This window comes from Papaver somniferum, chromosome 3 (assembly GCF_003573695.1).
Source record: "Papaver somniferum cultivar HN1 chromosome 3, ASM357369v1, whole genome shotgun sequence".
NCBI classification, from domain to species: Eukaryota; Viridiplantae; Streptophyta; class Magnoliopsida; order Ranunculales; family Papaveraceae; genus Papaver; species Papaver somniferum.
This window is the reverse complement of record NC_039360.1, coordinates 114743096-114767135: the sequence shown is the minus strand read 5'-3', so window position 1 is coordinate 114767135 and position 24040 is coordinate 114743096. Positions and strand designations below refer to the sequence as shown.

At 35.8% G+C, this 24040-nt stretch overlaps 2 protein-coding genes and 1 long non-coding RNA gene across 3 annotated transcripts; all 3 read left to right on the top strand.

The window, feature by feature from the left end:
- The first annotated feature begins 6136 nt into the window (after positions 1-6136).
- On the top strand, positions 6137-7054 carry LOC113361561. Its single transcript, XR_003365187.1, has 3 exons — positions 6137-6169; positions 6271-6353; positions 6992-7054. It is a non-coding gene; the product is annotated as an uncharacterized LOC113361561 (long non-coding RNA).
- Positions 7055-8059: 1005 nt separating this feature from the next.
- LOC113359880 (zinc finger BED domain-containing protein RICESLEEPER 1-like) lies at positions 8060-9682 on the top strand. Its single transcript, XM_026603450.1, has 4 exons — positions 8060-8313; positions 8412-8994; positions 9228-9374; positions 9632-9682. The coding sequence occupies exons 1-4, from the start codon at positions 8060-8062 to the stop codon at positions 9680-9682; spliced, it is 1035 nt and encodes a 344-aa protein (XP_026459235.1).
- An 8905-nt stretch (positions 9683-18587) lies between these two features.
- LOC113359879 (serine/threonine receptor-like kinase NFP) lies at positions 18588-20405 on the top strand. Its single transcript, XM_026603449.1, has one exon. It carries the CDS (start codon positions 18588-18590, stop codon positions 20403-20405), a length of 1818 nt encoding a protein of 605 aa, XP_026459234.1.
- Positions 20406-24040: the final 3635 nt, after the last annotated feature.

Below are 24040 nucleotides of genomic sequence, written 5' to 3'. Positions count from 1 at the left end.
CTCTCTTCCTTCCTCGGACCGATAATGAAGCTGCCATTTGGTTTTAGGTGGAGAAATAAAAACCAATGATTTTGTTCTCTTTGAAATTTAGGTTTCTGTAGTAAAATGATAGTGGATATAGTCACCCAAGTGAAATAGATAAGGGTCAACCTCAGATTGATTCTAGGAACCCAAAAATAAGACAAAGGTCAACTAGATGCAGCCCTTTTGTGATGATACCGCCCTTTATGCTCCCAACTGAACGCTTTCACCTTCTCTCCAGTTCCTCCACCAGCAGCAGCCGCCTCTTACCTCTCAAAACCACTTCATCTCTTCAATTTCTATTCATCACTAGAGCAGTCGTGCTTTTTAGACAAAAATTGCATCACTAAAGCCGACATACTTTTCAGACAGAGATGAAGAAATAAAAGCAAACAATGAGAAATAATCCGCCTCCAACAACATTTGCATCTTTTTGCCTTGTTCTTCTTTTTTTGTTCCAAATGATTCTAAAGTACCTAAATACTTAAAAAAAAAACATAAGATACATAATTTACAAGAAAACTTAGCAAAGAAAGCATAAACAATAGATAAATATTAAGGTGTTTTAGACACCTATCAATAGGCAAGATAAAAAGTAGTCACAAACATCTTCGTCTCATCGTTTGTGAAGTGATTGATATTACTAGACTGTTCTTCGGGAATATAAGACCGGTGTATCAATTGGTCCCTGTTCACCTTGATTTATCAAAAGACGGAACAAAACTCATAGGTATATCTGTGGGAGACATATTTATATATTCAATAGACTTTTCTATGTGATACAGATTGGTTTATCAAGTCTTCGACTTTGGGTCGTAGCAACTCTTAGTTGTGGGTGAGGTCAACTAAGGGAATCAAGTGCGCAGAATCCGACGTGGTTCTAGAGGCGTAAGGAATGCGATTGTACCTTGATCAATGTGAGATTGGTTAGAGATCAACTACATTCCAGCCCGAAGTTAACTTGGAGTAGGCTAGTGTCTGTAGTGGCTTAATACAGTATGGTGTTCAAATATGGACTAGGCCCGGGGTTTTTCTGCATTTGTGGTTTCCTCGTTAACAAAACTTCTGGTATCTGTGTTATTTCTTTTCCGCATTATATTTTCTATATAACTGAAATATCACAGGTTGTGCGTAAGTTCAATCAATTGTGAATCCAACCTTTGGTTGTTGATTAAATTGATTGACACTTGGATATTGGTTTTTGATACCGTCCAAGTTATTTGTTATATTCAATCGGGCTCGCAAATTCCTATTTGTTTGATTGCAGATTTAATTGAGAAATTGAGATATAACTCTTGGATATACTTTTCTTAAGATTGAGTCTGACTGTCTAGTTGATTCTCTTGAAAGTATATTGGAGTTAGTCCATACAGATTGCTAAGAGAAATATTGGGTGTGGTTGTTAGACCCCCTCTTTTTCAAATATAGATCTCAGTCTTAGCTCCAGTTGAGTTCTATACACGGTGTCTAAGGAATTTATTGCCTTTTACGTGACTCATCCTAGTCATGTTCGCAAATTATGAAATACTTCTCTATTTGAGCCAGCGTCGGTCATAAAGAATTGAAAAATATAAGGTACCAAGTATACCACCAACTTTTTCGTCTGTACCTATAAGACAAAACCTAATACTATCAACAGGTATACCTTTAGAAAATATCTTTCTATATGATTGTATATATGGTTTATCTTTCTTATACAGTCGGTAATTTAGATCAAAGATCCGTGAACCTGATTGTATACATGAACTCTTGAAATATCTCAAAAATCAATATCCAAGATTAAATTAGTATGTATAGAAACAGTACACGAGCCGAATTCCAACAAGAACAAGTCTTGCAATCTATATTTTAGGATACGAATTCACAAGAACAAGTCCTGTAGGTTCTATATAGTTTTAGCTAAAAACTGTCTAGGTTGGTTTTCAAATCACTTGCTTTTAATTTAACTATATAAAACACAAGTATAATGTGTAAGTAAAACATAAAGGAAGACACGAAGAAACTTTATTAAGGAGAAAAACTGCACCTACAGAATAACCCTGGGACCTTGTCAAGATTTAAACATTAAATTGTATTAAGCCGGTACAGACGCTAGCTTACTATCAGACTCGGACTTCGATGTAGTTGAGACCGAATTAACCCTCCAAGCAATTCAACTACAGTCTTGCTTCTTACGTCTCATGAACCTCGCAAGCTCTACGCAATTGATTCCCGTAGGTGATGTCCTTTACAACCTAAGAGTTGCTTCTACCTAAGTGGAGGCTTTTTATATTTTGTTTTCACAATACACCGGTTTGATTTCCCTTTAGATATGAATCAAGGTTTTGGAAATCTTGTGTTTGTTTTGAAAAATACTAAGAAAAAGTAATGTCAAAATAAACTTGTATAATTAGGATTTACACTCTTCAAAACTTGTATAAATACATAATATGTTTTACAACAAAAACAACTAAAATAAATCTAGAGATATCTTGTAAAACTTCTTGAGGAATTTATGAGACACCTTATATGAAGTTTTATTTCTAATCCACATTTCGACTAACTAGTATCGGTATATAATCTAAGATTGGAATTTATAAATTTATGATCAACAAACCTTGAATAACATTATATCATAAAAGAATGACCTTCGAATAGACAAGGATCATTAAATTAACCTGGATACAAGTTCCATCACTATCTAAGAAGATTACTACCAACTTGTGCTTTGATTCCCAAGTAAAGTATTATTGTCTCACTTTTTTTTTTCTTAAAGAGAAGAAGCAGTGGAAAACAACCATATAAAGTATGGGAAGCAAGTCCAAATATGCTCCTTCTTGCCTTGTGCTTTCCGCGTCTTACTCATTAAAGAAGTAAATTCATTATGGCATAATACTGGAAAAGAAGGTAAAGAAATGGGTTTTATTTTCCCTTTGTGTGATTGAATTTGGCCAATGGGGAGATATTCCCGCGGGGTTTAAATTTTCCAAGGGATAAATTGTGTAGCTTACATGAACCCTTTATTTACAGTGAATGATAGCTTGAGTCCGAAGTAAGTTCATGAGCTATTTTCCTTTTTCAAGACTCTCCTTATTTTGAGAGTCATTCCTAAGTTACAACTCTGCATAAATAATTATTGTAGCATAAGTTATATTTTTTCAATTGTATCTCTTAATTAAATAAGATAAATCACAGTTTAACTTAGGAAGGAGTTTAAAACATCAGACACACTTTAATATGAAAATCAATTGTGTGTGGAAGAATAGCCATCTTTCCTAGAAGAGGAAACATAAAAAACTTGATTAAAAAAGGCATCTAGTCACATTTTTACGGTTTAGTCTATGAGCCATTACAAACAGTTCGTGGATTGTTTCCTATTCATGAACTTGAACACATAATAAGTGTTGCTTTAATAAATCACTCATAACTTCTTCGTTAAAACTCATAATTGAGGGATTCTTGGCTCGTTGAAAATGTATACTCACTCACTATAACATGAGGACCTTTTTAGGGATAAAGGTCATTCTCACTAAAGTCTTGGGATCAAAAATCCTTGAGTATGTACATAAATATATATTTACCATCATAAGAACATTTTGCATAGAGTGAACACTTGTTTCGACAGATTCAAAAGTTAAGAATTAAACAAGAGTTTCAAATGAAATCAATATCTACATACCTTAATTAATGAGGTCCTAGTCAATGTCTTCGTTTGTTCTCCAGTCTTCAATCTTCAAGGGTATTCAGTGATTTCTGATACTCAACTACCATACTCTAATCCTAGCACGAAACTTGACTTTAGTAGAGTAGAAAGCAAGATCTAGTTATGTGCTACTAAGATTGAAAACAAGCTTGAGATAGAAAAACTTGCGGGTTGGAGCAAGTAGTGCTCTAACAAGAATATCCTATCCTGTCAACACATTATCACAAAGGCTGACTCATTCACGCAAAAATGATGGGATATCAATTAGGACACATGTGAAAAATGCTCGTCATATTTCTCATCGCAAAAGAGAGTAAACTTGGCATAAAGGAATAAGAGGGTAAACTAAAATTGGAAGAGTACTCGCATGGCATATAACCCTATTTTCACTGTCTTTGGGTTAGAGAATTCAGCTATAAATAGGTACTCATCAAACTAAATACAACTTTCTCTTCATCTATGCTTCTCATCCTAAGACCGTCTCCAATCTCTCTTGTGACCAAAGCGGTTCTTATACGACCATTCCTATTTGTTTAGGCGAGGATTGTTTGTGCTTAACCTCCTGATACTCACTTTCAGAAACTTTAAAATCTCACTTTTAGTCTCCCACCGATTTTAGGCAACTACAATAGCTAAAAAATATGAACCAGATGATATGAGACGACTTGTAATATTTATCACCAAACTCATTTTGCTTGCTTTAATTCATAAATTAAATGCTTATATTCTTTAAAATTGAATATCAATTTATATTACTCGCAAGTTTTTATTTGATAATTTTGATAAAATACACTCCATAAGATTAGTATTTTATAAAGTACACCCGTTTTTTTTCTTCTAAAATTGCTAAAATACACCCACGATCCAATTATCTATTAAGGACCACCATCCTTTAATCCATATCTAACCATACGTCTATAATTTTAATCAACGATCAAGATTCATTCTAAACATTGAAATTACTTGTGTGGCCTTAAGATGGTTTATCAATATTGTTAATAAAGCGTTCTTAGAAAAAATAGAGGAGTAGCGGTGGTGAGATACCTAAAGACAACAATAGTCAAATAATAAATGAGCTTCAAACAATCTCAAACTAATTGGACGATTTTCTAAACAATATTTTCCTTTTGAATATACAGTTGTTACTTCCACCGATGCAATCCGAATAACTGCTTACGGTGGTTTTATCAGAGATGTAGCCAAGTTGATGGTCGTATCTTTCTAGAGAATTCACTTACTACCGTGTGAAATTCTTCAAGTATAATCTTATGCAGATTAATCCACCACGAAAGCTTACTCCTTTTCAGTTACTTCTCCGCTTATGTTCTTTAAACTTACAATTTGAAACCTTTAGTTCACTGATAATCACCGATCAAAATATTTATTTCAACTTCAATTGCTTTGTAATTACGTTTATCAATTTCACTCAAATTCCTGAATCTCCGATTTCTGGTTGATGACAATTTAAAATTGAACATGAGCAATCTATTTAATTGGGGTTTAAGCTGTTTATATCTAATTTATATTTGTCGCCAAATCTTTGTCGCTCCATCGTGTGTTAAGTCTTATGCATGAGTTGCTTACATTGATCCGGATTGCAGGTTTAAAATAATTTGTCTGTTGAGCTATTTTTCTTCCTTGATGTCATAATACATACAACCACGGGAGAACGAAAAACTTTCTTAGGTTGAGCTCTTAGTTATTGATGAAGTAGCACATATTCCCCCGTCGGTTGTAAAGTCTATGTTTGGTCCTTATCTGCTATTTCCTTTCTTCTACTGTAACTGGGTAATTTTCTTGAGGCTATAGCCGGCAAACAAGTTGAAACCCGCGGGTTAACTCGTGCCCGGACCGTGAAAACCCGAACCCGGACCGGCTGGTTTCTAAACAAGCCGGGTTAGGGTTGGAGAAATGGTGACCCGTCAAAAAACGGGTTAACCCGGCCTGGACCGTACAATCACGGGTTAACCCGTTAACCCGCACTTCGTTTTTGCCGGGTGTCACTAATACTATACGTGTCTCGCTCATCTGCCATGGTATAAAAACAAAAAAACCCTACTTCGTCTTTTCTTCTCTTTTCTTCTCCGTCCGCAGCACTTCCCAGCGGCAAAGTTCACAGACAAAGTTGAAAGTTCTTTCGTCTTCTCCGTCTGCTACTACTTCGATCTTGAAGGATTTGAGTCATTTGACTCTTGAGTATTCTCTGTGTAAGCAAGCGGGACTGTGGGTGTGGGAGAAAGTCTGAAAGTGAAAGAGGGAAACCCCTTTTCTCATACCCTATTTCTCTTCGTATCTTCAAAACCCTATTTTTGATTTCAATTCTCATCACTCATCAGGTAATGTTACGGTTTTCGAAAGTTAATTTCTTTTTGTTTTGTTTTCAATTTTTTGGATGTTAGGGTTTGAATTTAAATTTTTTTTTTTTTTTTGAATGTAGAAGTCCTTCAGGTGCAAATTAATCTTCAGGTAATTTGAATTTCTCCATCACTTTGATTCTATTTGAATTGTTAGAGGTTAATTTCTTGATAGATTTTCCAGTAACTCCTTTCTTCAATTTCTCTGTTAAGGTTTCAATTGAAGTTCCCTTCTTTTTAATATTGTGTGGAAGACCTCCAGCCTCCAGGTGCAGTAATTTCTCAAAGATCTTCAGGTATAACATCTTGATTAAAGATTGGTTTGAATTTAATATTTTCTATGGTTTTATTAGGGATTTGCTTATGTATGTGATTGTGAATATGTGATTGTGCATATGTTTTATTAGGAATCTTGGATGGATGTTTTTATTAGCTCAATTACAGTTGGTTATGTATGTGAATATGAATATGTGAATATGTGATTGTGCATATTTTATTTTAATTAGAGCATGGATACAGTGTGTTACAGACACAATTACAGTTGGTTCTTTCTTTACATTTTCATTCATCTCAATTCTCCATTTTCCAATGATTGTATTTGTATATTTGTAATTTTGTATGCTATGTTTGGCAAGACCTAGTGAGTAGTGAGTAGTGAGTAGTGACTACTGACTAGTGCTAGTGTGCTACCTCCTACCTTGAAAGAACAAAGTGGGGGTTTATTATGTGAACTTCCTTGCTTGATGTTTCTTTGTTGAGTATCCAACATTCCAAGTCCATGACTGGGTTTTGGTTGTTAAAGCTGGATATCATCTTATTCAAGATAATAATGTGTATGGTATTATGCTCTCCATTTGTGTGTAAAACTGTGAATTGTGATAAACTGATAATGTTACTATGAGTCTGTGACTGTCAATGGTGCTATTGTTTTTAGGTTACTCTCTCTGATGTGTCCAGTATGTCAAGTGTACAAGAACAAGAGTTACAAGACCATTATAATGATGTTATGAGTAGTGATGGTGAGGATGATGATGTTGAGATGCTAGATTCTGTGAATGAGGATCCAACTGTTGGTTGTGCACCTGCCTGTCCTGCACCAGTTTCACGTGGAAAGAAAAATAAACTTAGATCCCAAGTTTGGGAATTTTTTAAACTTGTTAAATATAAAGATGGAACAAAGAAGGGAGTGTGCAAGGCTTGTAATGTAGGATATAAATATGAAAGCCAAAAAGGTGGAACCTCAACCATGAAAAGGCATAAATGCCCTAACCGTCAGTCTATGGACGTAGGGCAGATGATATTATCTGCAAACAATGGCCAGTTGTCTACCCGCGTACGCAAAGTTGATCAGATGAAATTACGAGATCTGTTTTCAGCATTACTCATTGCAAGAAATGTTTCATTTGCTTTGGTGGAGTGGAAAGAATTTAGGGATATATGTACTTATTTAAATGAGGATGCTAAACCAATATCAAGGAATACTGGGAAAGCCGATGTAGTAAATAAACATAAAGCACAAAAAGAAATTATTCGCAACAGATTGAAACTTGCTCCAGGTATGATTCAAAGTTTCAAATCCTAATGACCCATATGTTTTGTTTATACTTTTATGTATGAGTAATTGATTAATATGATGTGCTAATGTGTATGTCTCACCCTTACAGGTAGGATATGTCTAACATCAGACATGTGGACTTCTGTAACAACTACTGGATATATAAGCTTAACTGCGCACTATCTTGATCAAGATTGGGTGTTGCAAAAGAAGCTTCTGAATTTCTGTCCTCTTCCACCACCTCATACAGGTAAAGCACTTACTGTTATTTATTTATCTTATTCTTCAATATAAATTCATGATAACTTTTCTCCTTTCTACTACCTCAAAACAGGTGAACACCTTTCTGCTAAGTTATTTGCTATGATAGAAGATTGGGGAATTGAAGACAAGGTATCCAACATCACCTTGGATAATGCTGCAAATAACGGAGCTTGTGCTGGAATTATGAAGAGTAGACTTGTTGCAAAGAATATCTTGTTGAACGATGGAAAATTCTTTCATGTGCGTTGTTGTGCTCATATCTTAGCTCTTATTGTAAAAGAAGGACTTAAGGAGATTGATCCAGCCGTGCTTAAGATAAGAGCATCAGTGAAGTCCCTTAAAAAGTCCCAAGTAATAAAACAAAAGTTCTTGGACATTGTTAATACTTTAGGAATGTGTGGAATAAAAAGGGGTATTCGTCAAGACGTAAAGACAAGGTGGGATTCCACTTCTATTCTGTTTCTGTTATAACTTATAAAGTTAGATAATTGTATTAATGTTTATTATATACTCACTGAATGTTTGTTTTACACAGGTGGAATTCAACTTATCTTATGTTAGATAGTTGTATCCTGTATAAGCCAGTTTTCTCTCATTTGAAGTTGGTAGATTCAGACTATGAAGACTGTCCAACTGATGAAGAATGGGAACAAATTGAAGTAGTCACAAAGTTTCTCAAGGTGTTTCATGATATCACAAAGATATTTTCTGGTAGTAAGTATCCTACTTCCAATCTGTATTTTGAAAGAATTTGTCAAGTTCAGGTGTTACTAAAGAAAGAAAGTAGAAATGATATTGAATTCATTAGGAACATGGTAAAAGAGATGCAAGCAAAATTTGATAGTTATTGGAAGGAGTTGAGTCCTATATTGGCTATGGCAGTTGTGTTAGATCCTAGATCGAAAATGAATTTTGTGAAATTTACTTACTCCAAGTTGTATCCTGAGGTGAGAGAATTAGAACGTGAAGTTAATAAAGTGCGTAGTAATATGACAGCACTTTTTAATGAGTATTACACCTTGTCAAGTTCAAGAGCTTCCAATAGTTGTGCAACTCAGAATTTGGGTATTCAAAATGGTGGGAATTCTGCTGCCGAAGAAGGGAGTGATTTTTTTCAGGTAATTACTGTCAACTGTGATTTTTTCAAAATGGTGGGAATTCTGCTGCCGACAGTTAAAGCTTACTTAACTGAACCCTGTTGTCTTTTGAATTATTGCTTTTCATCTTAAAATATGTTGTCTTTTGAATTACTGTCAACTGTGGATGTAGTATGTGATGGTGTTAGCTTGTTTCTAAGACTTTTAAGACTCATATATTCATAGTTCACTCACTTCTAGGTTGTTTCATGTAGGAATATGTTGCAACACAGGAACGTGGTGGTGATGTACTTACTGACTTGTCAGAGTTAGATGAATATCTTGGCGAGTCGTACAGGGGTTGTCTAAATTCACCACTCGACATCCTAAATTATTGGAAGAACCATGAACAACGATTTCCGGTACTTTCAAGAATGGCAGGGGATATTTTGTCAATTCCTATTTCAACTGTCGCTTCAGAATCTGCATTTAGCATTGGAGGAAGGGTAATTGATCGATTTCGCAGTTCCTTATTACCTGAAAATGCTGAGGCGTTGATAACAACTCGTGATTGGGAATATGGAATTGGTAAGCAAACCAATAATATTTCTTTTAGTTGAATGTCTAAATCTTATATATAAGTTATAAGTTATAACATTGGTTGTTTTTATCCATGTAGGAAAAGAAGATATGGATGAGAACAATGGGATTATTGAAGAAGATGTATTAGGATTTGAACCTGATGCAGTGGAGGATGGGGCAGTGGAGGATGTGGAGGAAGTAAGTTCTTATGCGTCTAATTAGTATGCGTACTTCTTCAATATAAAGCGGGGTAATTATGCAAATTCCATGTTTTTGACTCGAATCTTTTCTTTTTTTGGTTTATTTTTTCTTGAAATTACAGATTCATATTGAATAGTTGGAGCAACTCAAAGATAGACATGGAATATGAGAATGTTTTTTGGACAGACAGTTATTTATCACTTACCACTTACCAGTGTCTCCAAATATTGCATAGAAAAGAGATTGGAGATGTTTTTTTGGACAATTAACACTTTTTTTGATTAACCACACAATATATATTTTGTGCAGGAAGTGGTTGTTAATATCTTTATTGTCGCACTTGGTGATACAAATTACAAACAATGGTATTGCTACAGTCTCGGAGGATTTTTTTCTTTGTGGAAAATATCATCATGACATGAACTGATGAAGTACTGTAACTAAAGTATTTAAACTACTAATGACTAGTATTTGTAATTTGTGTTCTTTTAATCCTTTAAATGCAAAATTAGTTTAGTTTTGCAATTTTGAGTTTTTGAATGTGGCCTGAATGTGGCCGGAAGGCCCGGAAATAACCCAGAAATCGATTTCTGGCGAGTTGACTCAACATAAACCAGCTAACCCGTGAGCTCCCGTGAACCCGCAAGCTTTACCCGGGACGGGCGCGTGTTGGAGAAATGACCACCCGTGAAGAATTTCAACCCGCAAGCTTAGGCTTGTATTAACCCGTAACCCGCGGGTTGGTCACAAGCCAGCCCCGTCCCGCCCGTTTGCCAGCTCTACTTGAGACAGAGCTTCCTACTCATGTTAGCTTGTGCACAATTCTTTTCCTTGAAAACTCAATAGTCAATATAACATGTAAGTAGGTCTTATTGCCCATTAAATTCCGAATTATGTTTTCTGGTCAAAGTTATGAAGGTACTAGACGCTTTTATCGCTGAAACTTTTACGACAGTTGGAAGAGCAAATCCAAAATAATAATCATCAGTAATTATTTTCCTTACACAATTCAATGATTTGTAACAGTCAGGGTATTTAGGATATTTTACTAACTAGTCATCTCAGTGAACTCGACCAGATTCACTAAAGTAACGTCCGTTAACCGCTTTACTGAAAAAACGGGATGGAAAACTGAAATTAGGTGTATTTTAGCAATTTAGAAAAATACGGGTATACTTTAGGAAATACTGTTCAACAGGGTGTACTTTATCAAAATCCCCTTTTTTCTTCCTTTAGATTTTCCTTTTACAATGACTATCACTTAGTGATATTCGTTACAAAGCAACACATAATTGATTACATCATATAGCAAATAATGGTTGTCTTTAAGAATCATTTTAACGTTATAACGCCTATTCCAAATGTTTTCCTAGTAATAAGCTTTAAAGTTCGTTTTCCAAAAAGATATTTTACTAGCTTTTTACGTTTTTTTTTAAAAGAAGGTTATATTAAAAGAAAAAGATAATACACAGCCTAGGAATCAAACTTCACATATATCACATATGAAGAATGGTTTCCCAATGAATTAAAATCTGATTTACAGAGTACCCATTGAAAGTATCAGATTCATGAGAAAATAATAGACAATAGCAGTCTTTGGCCTTCCACCATGAGTCATGTTACACCTTTTCTTCCACATATGCCAAAAAACAGCATAATTAACCAACCACCAAAGCTTTTTGCATCTTCCAGTAAGATTGTTTAACCTCCAGGCTTCAAAATGCTGCAAAATTGTATTAGGAAACACCCCACGAGATTCTAAAAGCTTTCACAAAGAAGCACCAGAATTCAACAACATAAGAACAGTTCAAGAAAATATGACCAGCTGCATCTTCCTCTTGTTGACAGAAACAACACTGTTTACTTTGGACATTAATTCCTCTATGACTTAACATACACAGAGTTGGGAGAGAGTTGTGAAATGTAGCCCACAACATAAAGCTAACTTTAGGTGGAATACTCTTCTGCCAAAGAAACTTCACAAAATTGCACTCAATATCCTCCTGCAACTGTAACTCATAACACCTCTGCACATAAAAACCACCTTGAAATTAAACACTATCATTCTCATCTACAAAATCATGAACATGGCCCAGTTCGTTACACAATAAATCTCATTCAATCTGTTCATTTAAATACAATCTTCTCTTTGTGGCACACTGCAATCTTCCACCAACCACCATATCTGAGATGGATGCTTGTTTCTATCTTATTTCCTTATAAATTGCTGGGTACTTCTCCGTTAATGGACCATCAGTGGTCCATTTACTGATGCCTTTACTATTATTAACCAGAAACTCAAAATGTTTATTCCTGAAAGTAGAGGAATTTACAATATTCTTCCACATACCTCTCCCATGAGGTCTAGCATCATCTGTTGGAATCAAAGTTTCACTTTTATTTCTAAACTTTTGCTGAACTACCTTTTTCCACATATTTTTTTTCTCCTTAGAAAATCTCCAGACCCATTTAGCCTTTAGTACTCTACTAGTGAGTCTCAAATTCTTCACTCCCAATCCTCCCATTTTCTTTGGAAAACAAATTTTCACCCATGAGACCCAACACATTTTCCTATGTGTATCACTGGAATTCCATAGAAAATTTATCATTCTTACGTTATAGCGGACATTATACAATCGTGCAAAAAAAAATACACATTATTTTAATTATTTTCTTTAACATTATGATTAAAAATGATGATTAATTTTTTACTGTGAAGATAGTTATTTAGAATCGATTTCATATTTGCGTGGAAATCCAGTTACATATAAATTTGTATTAAATTTCTGTTCTTTTCTGATTTTACCGTTACAACGGCTATTATTTGTAGAAAAAGCATAAAAGAACGCATTTTTCCTCCTTAAATGCATTCAATGCCCTAATCTGTTATTAACGGTCACTGGCATTGGCGCTGGCACGACTCGTTTATTAAACCTTGTCTAATCATCAACGATTAGATGACAATATGAACGATTAACACACTTGGTTCTTGTAGTGTAGCACAGATAAGGGTAACAGGGATAAGGTTTAAGTTTCGTCAGAAACTTAATTAAAACCTGATTCTATGATCAAGAATTAAAGGGTTTGAATAATCAAAGTTGATAATAATATTAATAAAAGAGATGTGTTCTTGTAAACAAGAGACCTAGACTTTATATAGGCTTACACTAGCTGATAAAAGGAAAGAGTTTAACGTAAAATATAAAAGGAAATACTTGCAAAGCAAACAAACTTAAACTGACGTAAGGGATCAACTGTCATAGTTGATCCATAACCATTGGGTCAACTATTGAAGTTGATATAGAAGAAAAAGTTCAACAATCATTGTTGATCTAGAGAAAGATGTACTACATCAGTCCCCCCTTCTTGAAAGAAACTCGTCCTCGAGTTAAAGTATAGAAAGAATTTCATTCTCTCCATGGAACGTGAATATTTCTTGCACATTAAAGATGTTAGAGATGTTCCAAGTCGATGGAAGATCAATAACATAAGCATTTTCACTAATTTTCTTCAAAATCTTGAATGGTCTTTATTTCTTCATCTTGGTCTTGTTATAAGTACCAGTAGGAAATCTTTCTTTTCTGAGATGAATCATAACCAATTTTCCTTCATTAAAAGTCTTGAGTCTTCTATGTTGCTTTGCATCTTCCTTGTACTTGTGATTTGAATCTGCAAGCTTTGTATTTACTTCTTGATGTATGAGGGAAGCTTTCTCAACAAAATTATCTTCCTTAACATTTGATTTACGAAGCTTGGGGAGCACAACCAGATCCAAAATATGATTGGGAACCTTAGAATAAACAATTTCAAAAGGTGTCTTACCTGTGGATCTATTGACTGAAGTGTTATAAGCAAATTCCATGTTGGGGAGAAAATTGTCCTATTGCTTCTCTTTACCACCAATAACTTCTGCTCGAATCAGATTTCCGAGAGATCGATTGACAACTTCAGTTTGTCCATCTATTGAGGATTAGCAGTTGTACTATACTGAAGTTTAGTTCCCAGACGCATCCATAAAGACTTCCAGAAATAACTCAAAAATTTAGTGTCTCTATCAGAAGTAATTGTCTTGGAAATTCCATGCAGACGTACCACTTCTTTGAAAAATAAGTAAGCAACGTTGGATGCATCTGTAGTTTTCTTGCAGGCTATGAAGTGAGCCATTTTAGAATAACGATCAACAACTACAAAAATAGAATCATTCCCCCTGGCAGTACGTGGTAATCCAAGCACCAAATCCATGCTAATATCCACCCAAGGAGCATCTGGAATTGGAAGTGGCGTATATAAACCGATGTTTTTAATATTCCCTTTGGACTGTTGGCAAACCATACATTTTTGTACGTACCTTTGAACGTCCCTTTTAAGAGATGGCCAGAAATAGTGTTCATCAACCAAAGCTATAGTCTTATCACGTCCAAAATGTCCTCCCAGGCCACTTCCATGTAATTCTTGGATTAAATAAAGACGTAAAGAAAGTTGTGGTATACATAAACGATTCCCCTTAAAAAGAAAACCATCTTGAATGAGGAAATCATCAACACTGCCTGTTGAAGAACCACACTTTTCCCATAGTGTCTGAAATTCTTTGTCTTCATGATACAAATCTTTCAAGAAATCAAAGGCTAAACTCTGATGTTTAAGAGTAACTAGAGGATGAGCTCTCCTACTCAAAGCATCAACAACTTGATTAAGTTTTCCACTCTGATGTTTAATGGAAAAGGTATATTGATTGATAGTAGATAACCACTATCATGCATCTTGTTGACCTTTGTTGAAGTTTTTAAGAACTTGAGAACTTGATTGTCAGTGTTAACAACAAACTCACTATGAATAAGATGAGGATACCAATTCTTAAGAGCTTGAACTAGAGAAATTAACTCCAACTCATAAGTATACCACTTCTTCCTTGTATCTGAATTCTTTTCACTATAGTATGCAACTGGATGACCTTCTTGAGATAATACAACACCAATACCAACAACAGAAGCATCACAATGTATCTCAAAAGGTTTATCAAAATTTGGCATGGCAAGAACAGGTGCACTGCACAATTTTTCCTTAAGCAGATTAAAGCTCTTATCTGCTTCTTCAGTCCATACAAAAGTGTCACACTTCAAACAATCTGTCAAGCCAGCTGCAATAGTACTGAAGTTTGTCACAAATCTTCTATAGAATGAAGCTAACCGATGAAAACTTCTTACTTCACGTATAGATGTTGGAGTAGGCCAATCCACAATTGCCTTAACTTTAGAATCATCCACAGAAATACCAGTATCTGACACAACATATCCCAAGAAAGTGACTTTATTTGTAAAGAAAGTGCACTTTTTTAGATTTACATATAATACATTATCCTGTAGTGCCTGAAAGACTTGAGATAAATGTGAAATATGCTCTTCTTCATTGTTGCTAAAAATCAGTATGTCATCAAAATATACTATGACAAACTTTCCAAGAAAAGGTTGTAGAACTTGATTCATGAGGCGCATAAAGGTACTTGGAGAATTAGATAATCCAAAAGGCATGACTAACCACTCATACAAACCTTCTTTTGTCTTGAAAGCTGTTTTCCATTCATCACCTTCTCGAATACGTATTTGATGATATCCACTACGCAAATCAAGCTTTGTAAACACTTTAAAACCAGCAAGCATATCAATCATGTCATCAATTCTTGGTATGGGAAACCTATAAGGTATAGTAACTCCGTTTAATGCTCTACAGTCTATACACATACGATGTCCACCATCCTTTTTGTCTACTAAAAAGGCTGGACTAGCACAAGGACTTTTGCTAAGTCTTATCAAACCTTTTTGTAACAAATCATCAACCTGACCTTGTACAATCATATGTTCTTTAAGACTTAACCTATAATGAGGTTGATTAGGAATAGAAGTTCCAGGTATAAAGTCTATCTGATGTTGTAGATCTCTTAATGGAGGAAAAACATTGGGAAATTCAGTAGGAAATAAGTCACTAAAAGAAGAAAATAAAGGTTGTACCTTGTCAGGATTCTCCACCATTGGTTTATCAGCTTCATGAGAACTCAAAGAATGATTTGGTTGTAAAGAATGAAAAATTGTAGCAACTAGCGCATTTGTCTTCTTATCGGTTGGTTCCTTGACTGAAGTAGAAGATTGTAAAGGCCATAAAACCTTAGTAAACCCTTCATGAACAAAAGTATAAGTATTCTCATAGCAGTTATGAACATCACGAATATCATACTGCCATGGTCTTCCCAACAATAAACTTGCTGCAGTCATGTTAGTTACATCATACAAAGCATAATCTGAATACCCAGGGAAAGAAAACTTTACCAAACATTGATGATTCATTTGCTGAGTGGAAGAGTTGTTTATCCATCCAACTGAATACGACTTTGGATGAAGAGTAACATGTAAACCAAGTTTTTCAACCAACTTTGCAGAAACATAGTTTTCTGTACTTCCACTGTCAATAATCATGGTGCAAAGCTTCTCTTTAATGAAACAATAAGATCTGAAAATATTATGTCTCTGAGTAGGACATGGTTCAGTGAAAACTGGTCGAATCATTCCAAGGAAATCTGGATCATAAGTCTCATGTTCCTGAAGATAAAATAACTCATAATCTCCTAACTCTTCTTCCTCTTGTGGTTTTTCTGTAGTTTCATTAATGTAAGCATGGAATTTGCGACAATCACTAAAAGTATGACCAGCTTGGTTGCACTTGTTACATTTATCACCTCGAAACTTTGAATAAGGATTATAATTTTTAGATAATGGTGGAAAATCTTGTTGAAACTGATTACCTCTAGTATTGCGAACAATATTTCTTTGAGGATGAGCCTGAGGTGGCTTAGCAGATGAGATATGCATCGTAGGTGCAGGTTCTGAAGGAACAGAAGTAAATTGTTGTTGTTGATATGGTTGGCTTGCACTTCTGTCAGGTGGATCAACAAAGACAGTTGATCCCTTTGAATATGGATCAACAACGACTGTTGATCCCTTGTCACCTTGATAACCATAAGAAAAATTATATGGTCTAGCAGTTTTATAATAATGTTGATAACGAGCTTGACGTGGATTTGCTTGTCTATAGGTACTGAGTACACGCCTTTCAACTTTAAGAGCTTGTTGTATTGCTTCAACCATAGTAAATGCGGATTGTGTCATCCCTTGTTGAATTAAATTGTTCAAACCGTCCACAAAATGTGCAACTAATTGTTCTTCAGTTTCATTCAATTGGTTATGGGCAATTAAAGCATAGAATTCAGCTATATATTCTTCAACAAGTCTAGCTCCCCGTCGACAGTTTTGAAGCTTAATAAACAGTTGCTGCTTATAATCTTTAGGTAAAAACTTGGCTCTTAATAAACCTTTCATTCGATCCCAAGTACGTATAGGAGGTTGTTCAGCATTGCGTCGATCTTCACTGAGTTTTTTCCACCAAGCTGCAGCGCCACCTTTTAACTTATAAGCTACAAGGTTTTACCTGAGTATATTCAGGAACTTCCATGAAGTTGAAAAAGGAATCTACTTCATAAAACCAATCCAGCAAGTCTTCAATATGTAAACCACCATGAAAACTAGGGATATCAGCCTTCAACTTATATTCTGTTAAAGTTCCATAAGGATTCATACCAGAGTTTAATCGTTTTTCATCAATCCATCGTTGCTCTTGGATTTCTTCAGCTTCGTCATCCTTATCATAGTTGAGGGGTATAGTAACCAGTTTTTTGTTGACATAACCTTCGAATGGTTCCCTGTGGTTAAGCTTATGGGAGATATTCTCAGGAATATAATCGTTCTTAGTAAAAGAAGGTTTAACCTTTTTGGTTCCATAATCTTCTTTTTCTGCAGTGTTTGTTTCTCCAGTTTCTTTTTTCCTTCGGTATCATCAACTAATTCAGGTATGTCTTCTTTTTCTAAACCAGTGTGTTTAAATAACTTGTTCACATAATCGCCCTGGAAACCTAACCTCTTTTCCATAGATTCAAGTTTATTTGTAATAGTTTTGATGCTTGTTTCACTGGTTTCAAATTTGTCGTCAAGTTTGGTTGTAATCTCAGTGATGGTATTCTTCAAGAGTTCTTTCATCATAGCTTCAATATCAGCTTTTTCCATTGAAAAGAAAAAAAAAATAGGGTTTTGAGTTGTGTGCGGAAGCTGTGTAAAGGATATGTTCTTAGATAAAAATCTAAAAACTCTGTCTCTGATACCAACTAGTGTAGCACAGATAAGGGTAACAGGGATAGGGTTTAAGTTTCGTCAGAAACTTAATTAAAACATGATTTTAGGATCAAGAATTAAAGGGTTTGAATAATCAAAGTTGATAATAATATTAATAAAAGAGATGTGTTCTTGTAAACAAGAGACCTAGCCTTTATATAGGCTTACATGAGCTGATAAAAGGAAAGAGTTTAACGTAAATTAGAAAAGAAAATACTTGCAAAGCAAACAAACTTAAACTGACGTAAGGGATCAACTGTCATAGTTGATCCATAATCATTGGGTCAACTATTAAAATTAATATAGAAGAAAAAGGATCAACAATCATTGTTGATACAGAGAAAGATATACTACGTCATCTTATCAATTTAAGAGTAATGATCCACAGCTAATCATGCTGATATAGTCAGTCAACTATTTACTATTGAACCTACATTGATGGCATCTTTAACTAGTTAACAGAAGAAAACAAAAAGAATCTTTCTCATTAACGTTAAGACAAAAGAAAAAGAAATTCTCATTTGGTGCTTATAAAAATCAAGAACCTATTTTATTCGACATTGAGAGCTCAATACCAACAATACTAGTTAAATATTTCATCAAGCCGAAATGAATTATAGAAAAACCAACATTATCAAAATGACATTTCTCCCTTTACATCATACTCCGCAAATTCTGTGTCTTCTCCTGATTATATCTCATATAGCAGCACAAACGGGCACGGATTCTACATGTTCGTCGAATTCAACAAGCTCATGCAAGACTTACGTTGTCTATCGTGCACAATCACCGGACTTCTTGAATCTTGGATCAATATCGGATCTTTTTGAGGTTAGTCGTTTATCACTTAAGAAAGCTAGTAATTTGAGTTCGGAAGATGTGCAACTTATTCCCAATCAGCTCGTACTAGTGCCTGTTTCATGTGGTTGCAGCCGAAGCAATTTCTCCGCCAATATCACTTATCAAATTAAACCAGGAGATAGTTATCATGTACTTTCTATTCAATCATTTGCGAATCTTACCAACTGGCACACTGCAATAGATTTTAACCCTACTTTGAATCCAAATTCTTTAAAGATTGGTGTAGAAGTAGTTATTCCAATTTTTTGTAAATGCTTAACAAAGTCTCAGCTGGACAAAGGTCATAAATTTCTTTTAACTTACATATGGCAACCTGATGACAATATGGCGCTAGTGAGCTCAATGCTAAATTCATCAGTTGATGATATTGCTGCTGCAAATAACTACAAGAATTTCAGTGTTGCGGTTGGGTTTCCTGTGTTTATTCCGGTAAAGCAATTACCTGCTCTCCGTCAACCATCTTACTCACCTCCACCTGTGACAAAGAAATCAAGCCATCCTCCAATTGTCGCAGTTACTTTAATGGGAGCTCTCATTTTCGTTTCTGTATGCTTATTGATATTAATATCTTTGCGAAGTCACAGAAGAAAGACGTTGGATCCGGAGGATACGGGTTTGGACACTGATGACTCTATAGTAACTAAGGCGAATTCAGGACCCAAGGCTGTGGATAAGCTATTGCCGGGGGTTTCTGGCTATTTAGGCAAGGCTGTCATGTATGAGAAGGAAGTTATAATGGAAGCAACCATGAATTTTGATGAACACTGCAGTATAGGTGGCTCGACTTACCGGGGTACTGTACAAGGGAATGTGGTTGCTGTGAAGAAGGCAAAACACGACATTACAAATGAGCTGAGGTTACTCCAGAAAGTAAACCATGCAAATCTGGTGAAATTTATGGGTATTTCCACTGATACAGATAAATATTACTTCTTGGTTTATGAATTTGCCGAAAATGGGTCCTTGGATAAATGGCTGACCCCTAAGGTGTCATGCTCGTCAAGTTCAATAAACTTCCTAACATGGGATCAAAGGTTGAGCATAGCGTTGGATGTTGCCAGTGGTCTTCAATACTTGCATGAACACACTCAACCAAGAATTGTTCACATGGACATCAGAACATCAAACATACTTCTCGATTCCAAGTTGAAGGCGAAGATTGCAAACTTTTCTAGGGCCAAACCACTTACAGACTCTTCCATACTCAAAGCCGACGTTTTCGCCTTTGGGGTTGTCTTGTTAGAATTACTGTCAGGAAAGAGAGCTACGGAAGCAAAAAAAGGTGGTGACATGGTGATGTTGTGGAAAGAAATTAGAGTGATTCTTGAAGTCGAAGAGAGAATAGAAGAACGGCTGCGGAGATGGATGGACCCAAACCTGAAGAACTCATTTTCAATTGACAGTGCAATGAGCTTGGCAACCATGGCAAAAGTGTGCACGGGGGAGAAATCCTCGTCGAGGCCAAACATGGCAGAAATGGTTTACAATCTTTCTGTTCTAAATCAACAATCTTCTGAGGCCTTAGACACGTCTTGGATAGGTGGTTTAGAAGCACAAGAGTCTATTCAAATCATAAGTCCATTAGCAGCACGTTGATTATGATGTACAGTGTTATGAGAATTTAGAACAGTCCAAGCAGAACTTTCATTTCATGTTTCCATGTGAATAGTGTAGGGAAACGGTGGTTTCCAAGTTTAGGTTAAATTCTTAGTTTGAGTTAATTACCATATTAAGATGGGATATCTAAATTGACCATGGTTTCCTCATATGAGCCGGTTTCCTAATCCAAGGAGGCCAAGACTTGGGAACCAAGTTTGTGACTCCTATATAAGGAGGTCTAGGCTTAGTGTTTTAGTCGTGGAATCCTCAATGTAAATCTCATAGAGATGTGAGGGATTCATCCCACTTATTGAGGTGGTTATGTGAGAGACCCAATGGTGGAAGGAGTACACCATTATGGTGCTTATGGGATACTTATCGATGTTGGAAGATATGTCGTTATGGAGTATTCATACGGAGATGTTGGTAAAACATCTTGTTGAGGAGAAGATCATCTTGGTGGTGCTGGATTAGATTATTGGTGTTGAGCTAAAGGCGTCCATAATAATTTATATCAGGGCGTGCAAAGAAGATCATCTCGTTGTGGTAGATAATGTGGTAAACATTATCACGTATGGGTGAAGACATTACTTTGGATATTATAGGGTGCTTGTGAGAGTTCTTGTGTTCGGTCACGTTGTGGTGAGTCGATGGATTTATATAGTCAGTCAGTTGTGTAATTCTCAGTGGTGATTCTATAATGAATAAAGAGGTCGTAGCCGTTTGGTGGATGTAGACAAATACACACATTGTGTATATTGTTGAACCACGTTAAATCCGTGAGTACTTTACTTCTTGTTGCTTTTGTTTATGACTTGCATCTATGTGGTTCTCTTTCTCTTCTTCTTATCCTAGATCGTAGTTAGGTTCATGGAGCAATCCGAGAGATCAAGTGTTTCTTGTTAGCTAATATGTTTCCACAAGATAAGCACGTAAATGGCTCTGAACCCCAACAATTGGTATCAGAGCAATCCAATTGTCCAAACAATTGGTATCAGAGCATTAAGTTAGATACCAATTGTCCCAACAATTGGTATCAGAGCTTTAGGATGGATAGAAGGTTTGAAGAGACAAGTTTTGGGTTTTCTGGATTGGCAGAAAATCTTGAAGACGAAGGATTTGGTTTCATCAAGTAAGTGAGGATTTGATGTTACAGCTTCCGAAGATGCAGAATTTGATGTTATCAAGCATGTGTAGGATTGGATTTCATTAGTTTTGGGAAGAAAGCAAAGTAAAGCATACTTTTAAAGGAATGGGATTATATCATCTAATTTGCATTCGATGTGGTCATGATGTGTGGTCTTGATGTTTTGGTGCTCTATACTGGAGATTTGGCATCGATACTTATTGGAGCAGAAACCCTATGTATGGCTTCAAGTAAGTTTATTTATTCTCTATACTTCGTACTATATTCTTGTTAACTGTTTGAAAGACCTACGTAGGTTGGTTTTCAATTGATCGGTGTTTGTTTAACAAGACATGAGAAGGCAAGAATATAGTAGTTGGGATACAAGTATTAGTTTGTATGTTTGTGGAAGTAAAGATGGAATATTAGCATGTCAAAGTCTCAATATTGTTCCAAACCAAGGGAAACAATAATTTGGTTATCAATCGTCATTCGTTTGGATCATGTTGCTGAGTTGTATTTAACATGAAGTTGAAGAATGTGAAGATGGATTCATACTCGTTCTACCTTAGTTGTTTGTTGCAATAAGGATTTGGGGAAATCTCGTAGTAGGTTTCGTTTTGGAAGTATTGTTTGTTGGCTAGGGTTTGATATGTTCCAGAAGTGAAGAGTTTGATATTCAGTCTTAGTATTTGAAGCACGAAGCTACAAATAAGTTGCAGGACATGGACCGTTGGATGCGATGTGATATTGGTTGTGGTGGAGCTATTGAATCTTATTATTGTATAAGATTCAGTTTGTCGACACAGTTTGTAGGGTTTGTTTGTTTGTGTTGAGTATGGCATTGTGTCGGGTAGAACAATGTTTTCTGGAGTTTCTCTCAATTGTTTCCGATGGAGAAGCTAGATAGTTTGTGATCTTTTGATTCTTGTCGATGACGTTCAGTCGAAGATTTGTGTTTGGTTTACACCATTTGAAGTCGATCGGGGATAGTTGAAGTGCAAGACCATTGTGAGAAACAGGTCGGTTTATTTGTGTTGCGGATACGTTCCTACTTTGGTGAAGACTCGTTGTGAGGAATTAAAAAGGTATCGCTTGGACATTTCAAGAGTTTAAAGAATAAAGATACAATACTACAATGTGTATGGCGGTATGGCTACGAGCTAGCGCATATTACTTAGGAGAAAACACGGTGCATGAATTTGACAGGGCTACAATTTCGGCGTGTTTTTCCGTCAACCTTTATTATCCATTGGCTATTTGATTTCCTGATGATCGGTGTGAGACTTTCTGTTGGAGAGAGCTACATTATAGCAATGATAATATTTGGGGGTTTGCTCGTCTGCTACAGTTATTGAAATTAATTTCAATAGTGACAGAGCCTGTAGAGATGAAGGTAAAGATTTCTTTTGAGAAATTTGGTTCAGCAACGATATAGTTTTCGTCAAGTTATTTTCTCTACATTGTTTGAGAAGATAAACACAACAGCGTCTTGAATTGCTTGGAGCTTGAGGAAGTTACCAAAGGTTTCATATTATGGCTGGGTGTGATTGGGTCTTTGTGTGAAGGAAGGATTATCAGATTTCGAACGTTGGTGTACGTTTTGGAGCAAGATTGGAAAAGGAATATGTACAAGAGAGAATGTGACATTATGCATTGTTACGAAGGTAGCAATGAACTCTTCGACGATGGTCACAGTTATATCCGGTTCCGATTGTGTTGTGGTTTGACTGTCGCGAGGTTGAAATTACATGCTTGCTATGAAATTGATAAAAGACTATCTTGACAATTATGTTCAAGCTCGTAAAAAGGACATTGTTGTCAAAGCCCGTTGAGGTTGATGAAGTGGTGAAGATGATTGGTGTGTCAGCTATCGAAGTCTCTGTGAAGCTATACACGTGTTTGGTATGTATGCATTGGTCGAAGATATGATAAGCTTTTTTGAAATAGTAAAACTCAATTGGGGAAATATGGTCGTAGAATCATGATACAATCGGAGATAGGCTCGTAAAGCAAGATTCATAAGAGATGAGATCGAGATTGGCACCCAGTGGCAATCATCCATCGATTGGTTGTATTTGGTGCGCAGTTAGAGTCATGATCAATATGCTTTGATACATACAAGATGGTTAGTTTCTTGGGAGCTAACATGAAGGTTGGTTTATGACAAACTAACGCAAGGTTTTTCGTTAACTCGCTTTGGAGGACATCCTCATGGAAAAGAGCAAGTATGTGATCATTTGTTTAAGTAAGCAATTGACTCGGCTGGAGTTTAGAGACGAAGATGAAGACTATGGTTCTGCTAAGGTAATACTTAGGCAGACACATGGAGGCTACTGTGGTAGTTTCATTTGCTTATCGAGTAGTTATGGATGTCAACCCTAACGGATGTGGTGCGTAACTTGGAGTTAGTGGCTTAGAAGAGCGGAACATTGACTCAGGTGGAGCAAGGAAATCCAAGACGGAGCTGTGTTCGTAGTATGGAGCAAGTTCGGAGGTGGCGAAG

Bases quoted from the DNA above. Each gene is read 5' to 3' on its own strand.
- LOC113359880 (XM_026603450.1), top strand. From the start codon at position 8,060: ATGAAGAGTAGACTTGTTGCAAAGAATATCTTGTTGAACGATGGAAAA. The intron at 8,314-8,411 runs GTGGGATTCCAC...TGTTTTACACAG, and splicing joins CGTCAAGACGTAAAGACAAG to GTGGAATTCAACTTATCTTA. The intron at 8,995-9,227 runs GTAATTACTGTC...TGTTTCATGTAG, and splicing joins AAGGGAGTGATTTTTTTCAG to GAATATGTTGCAACACAGGA.
- LOC113359879 (XM_026603449.1), top strand. From the start codon at position 18,588: ATGACATTTCTCCCTTTACATCATACTCCGCAAATTCTGTGTCTTCTC.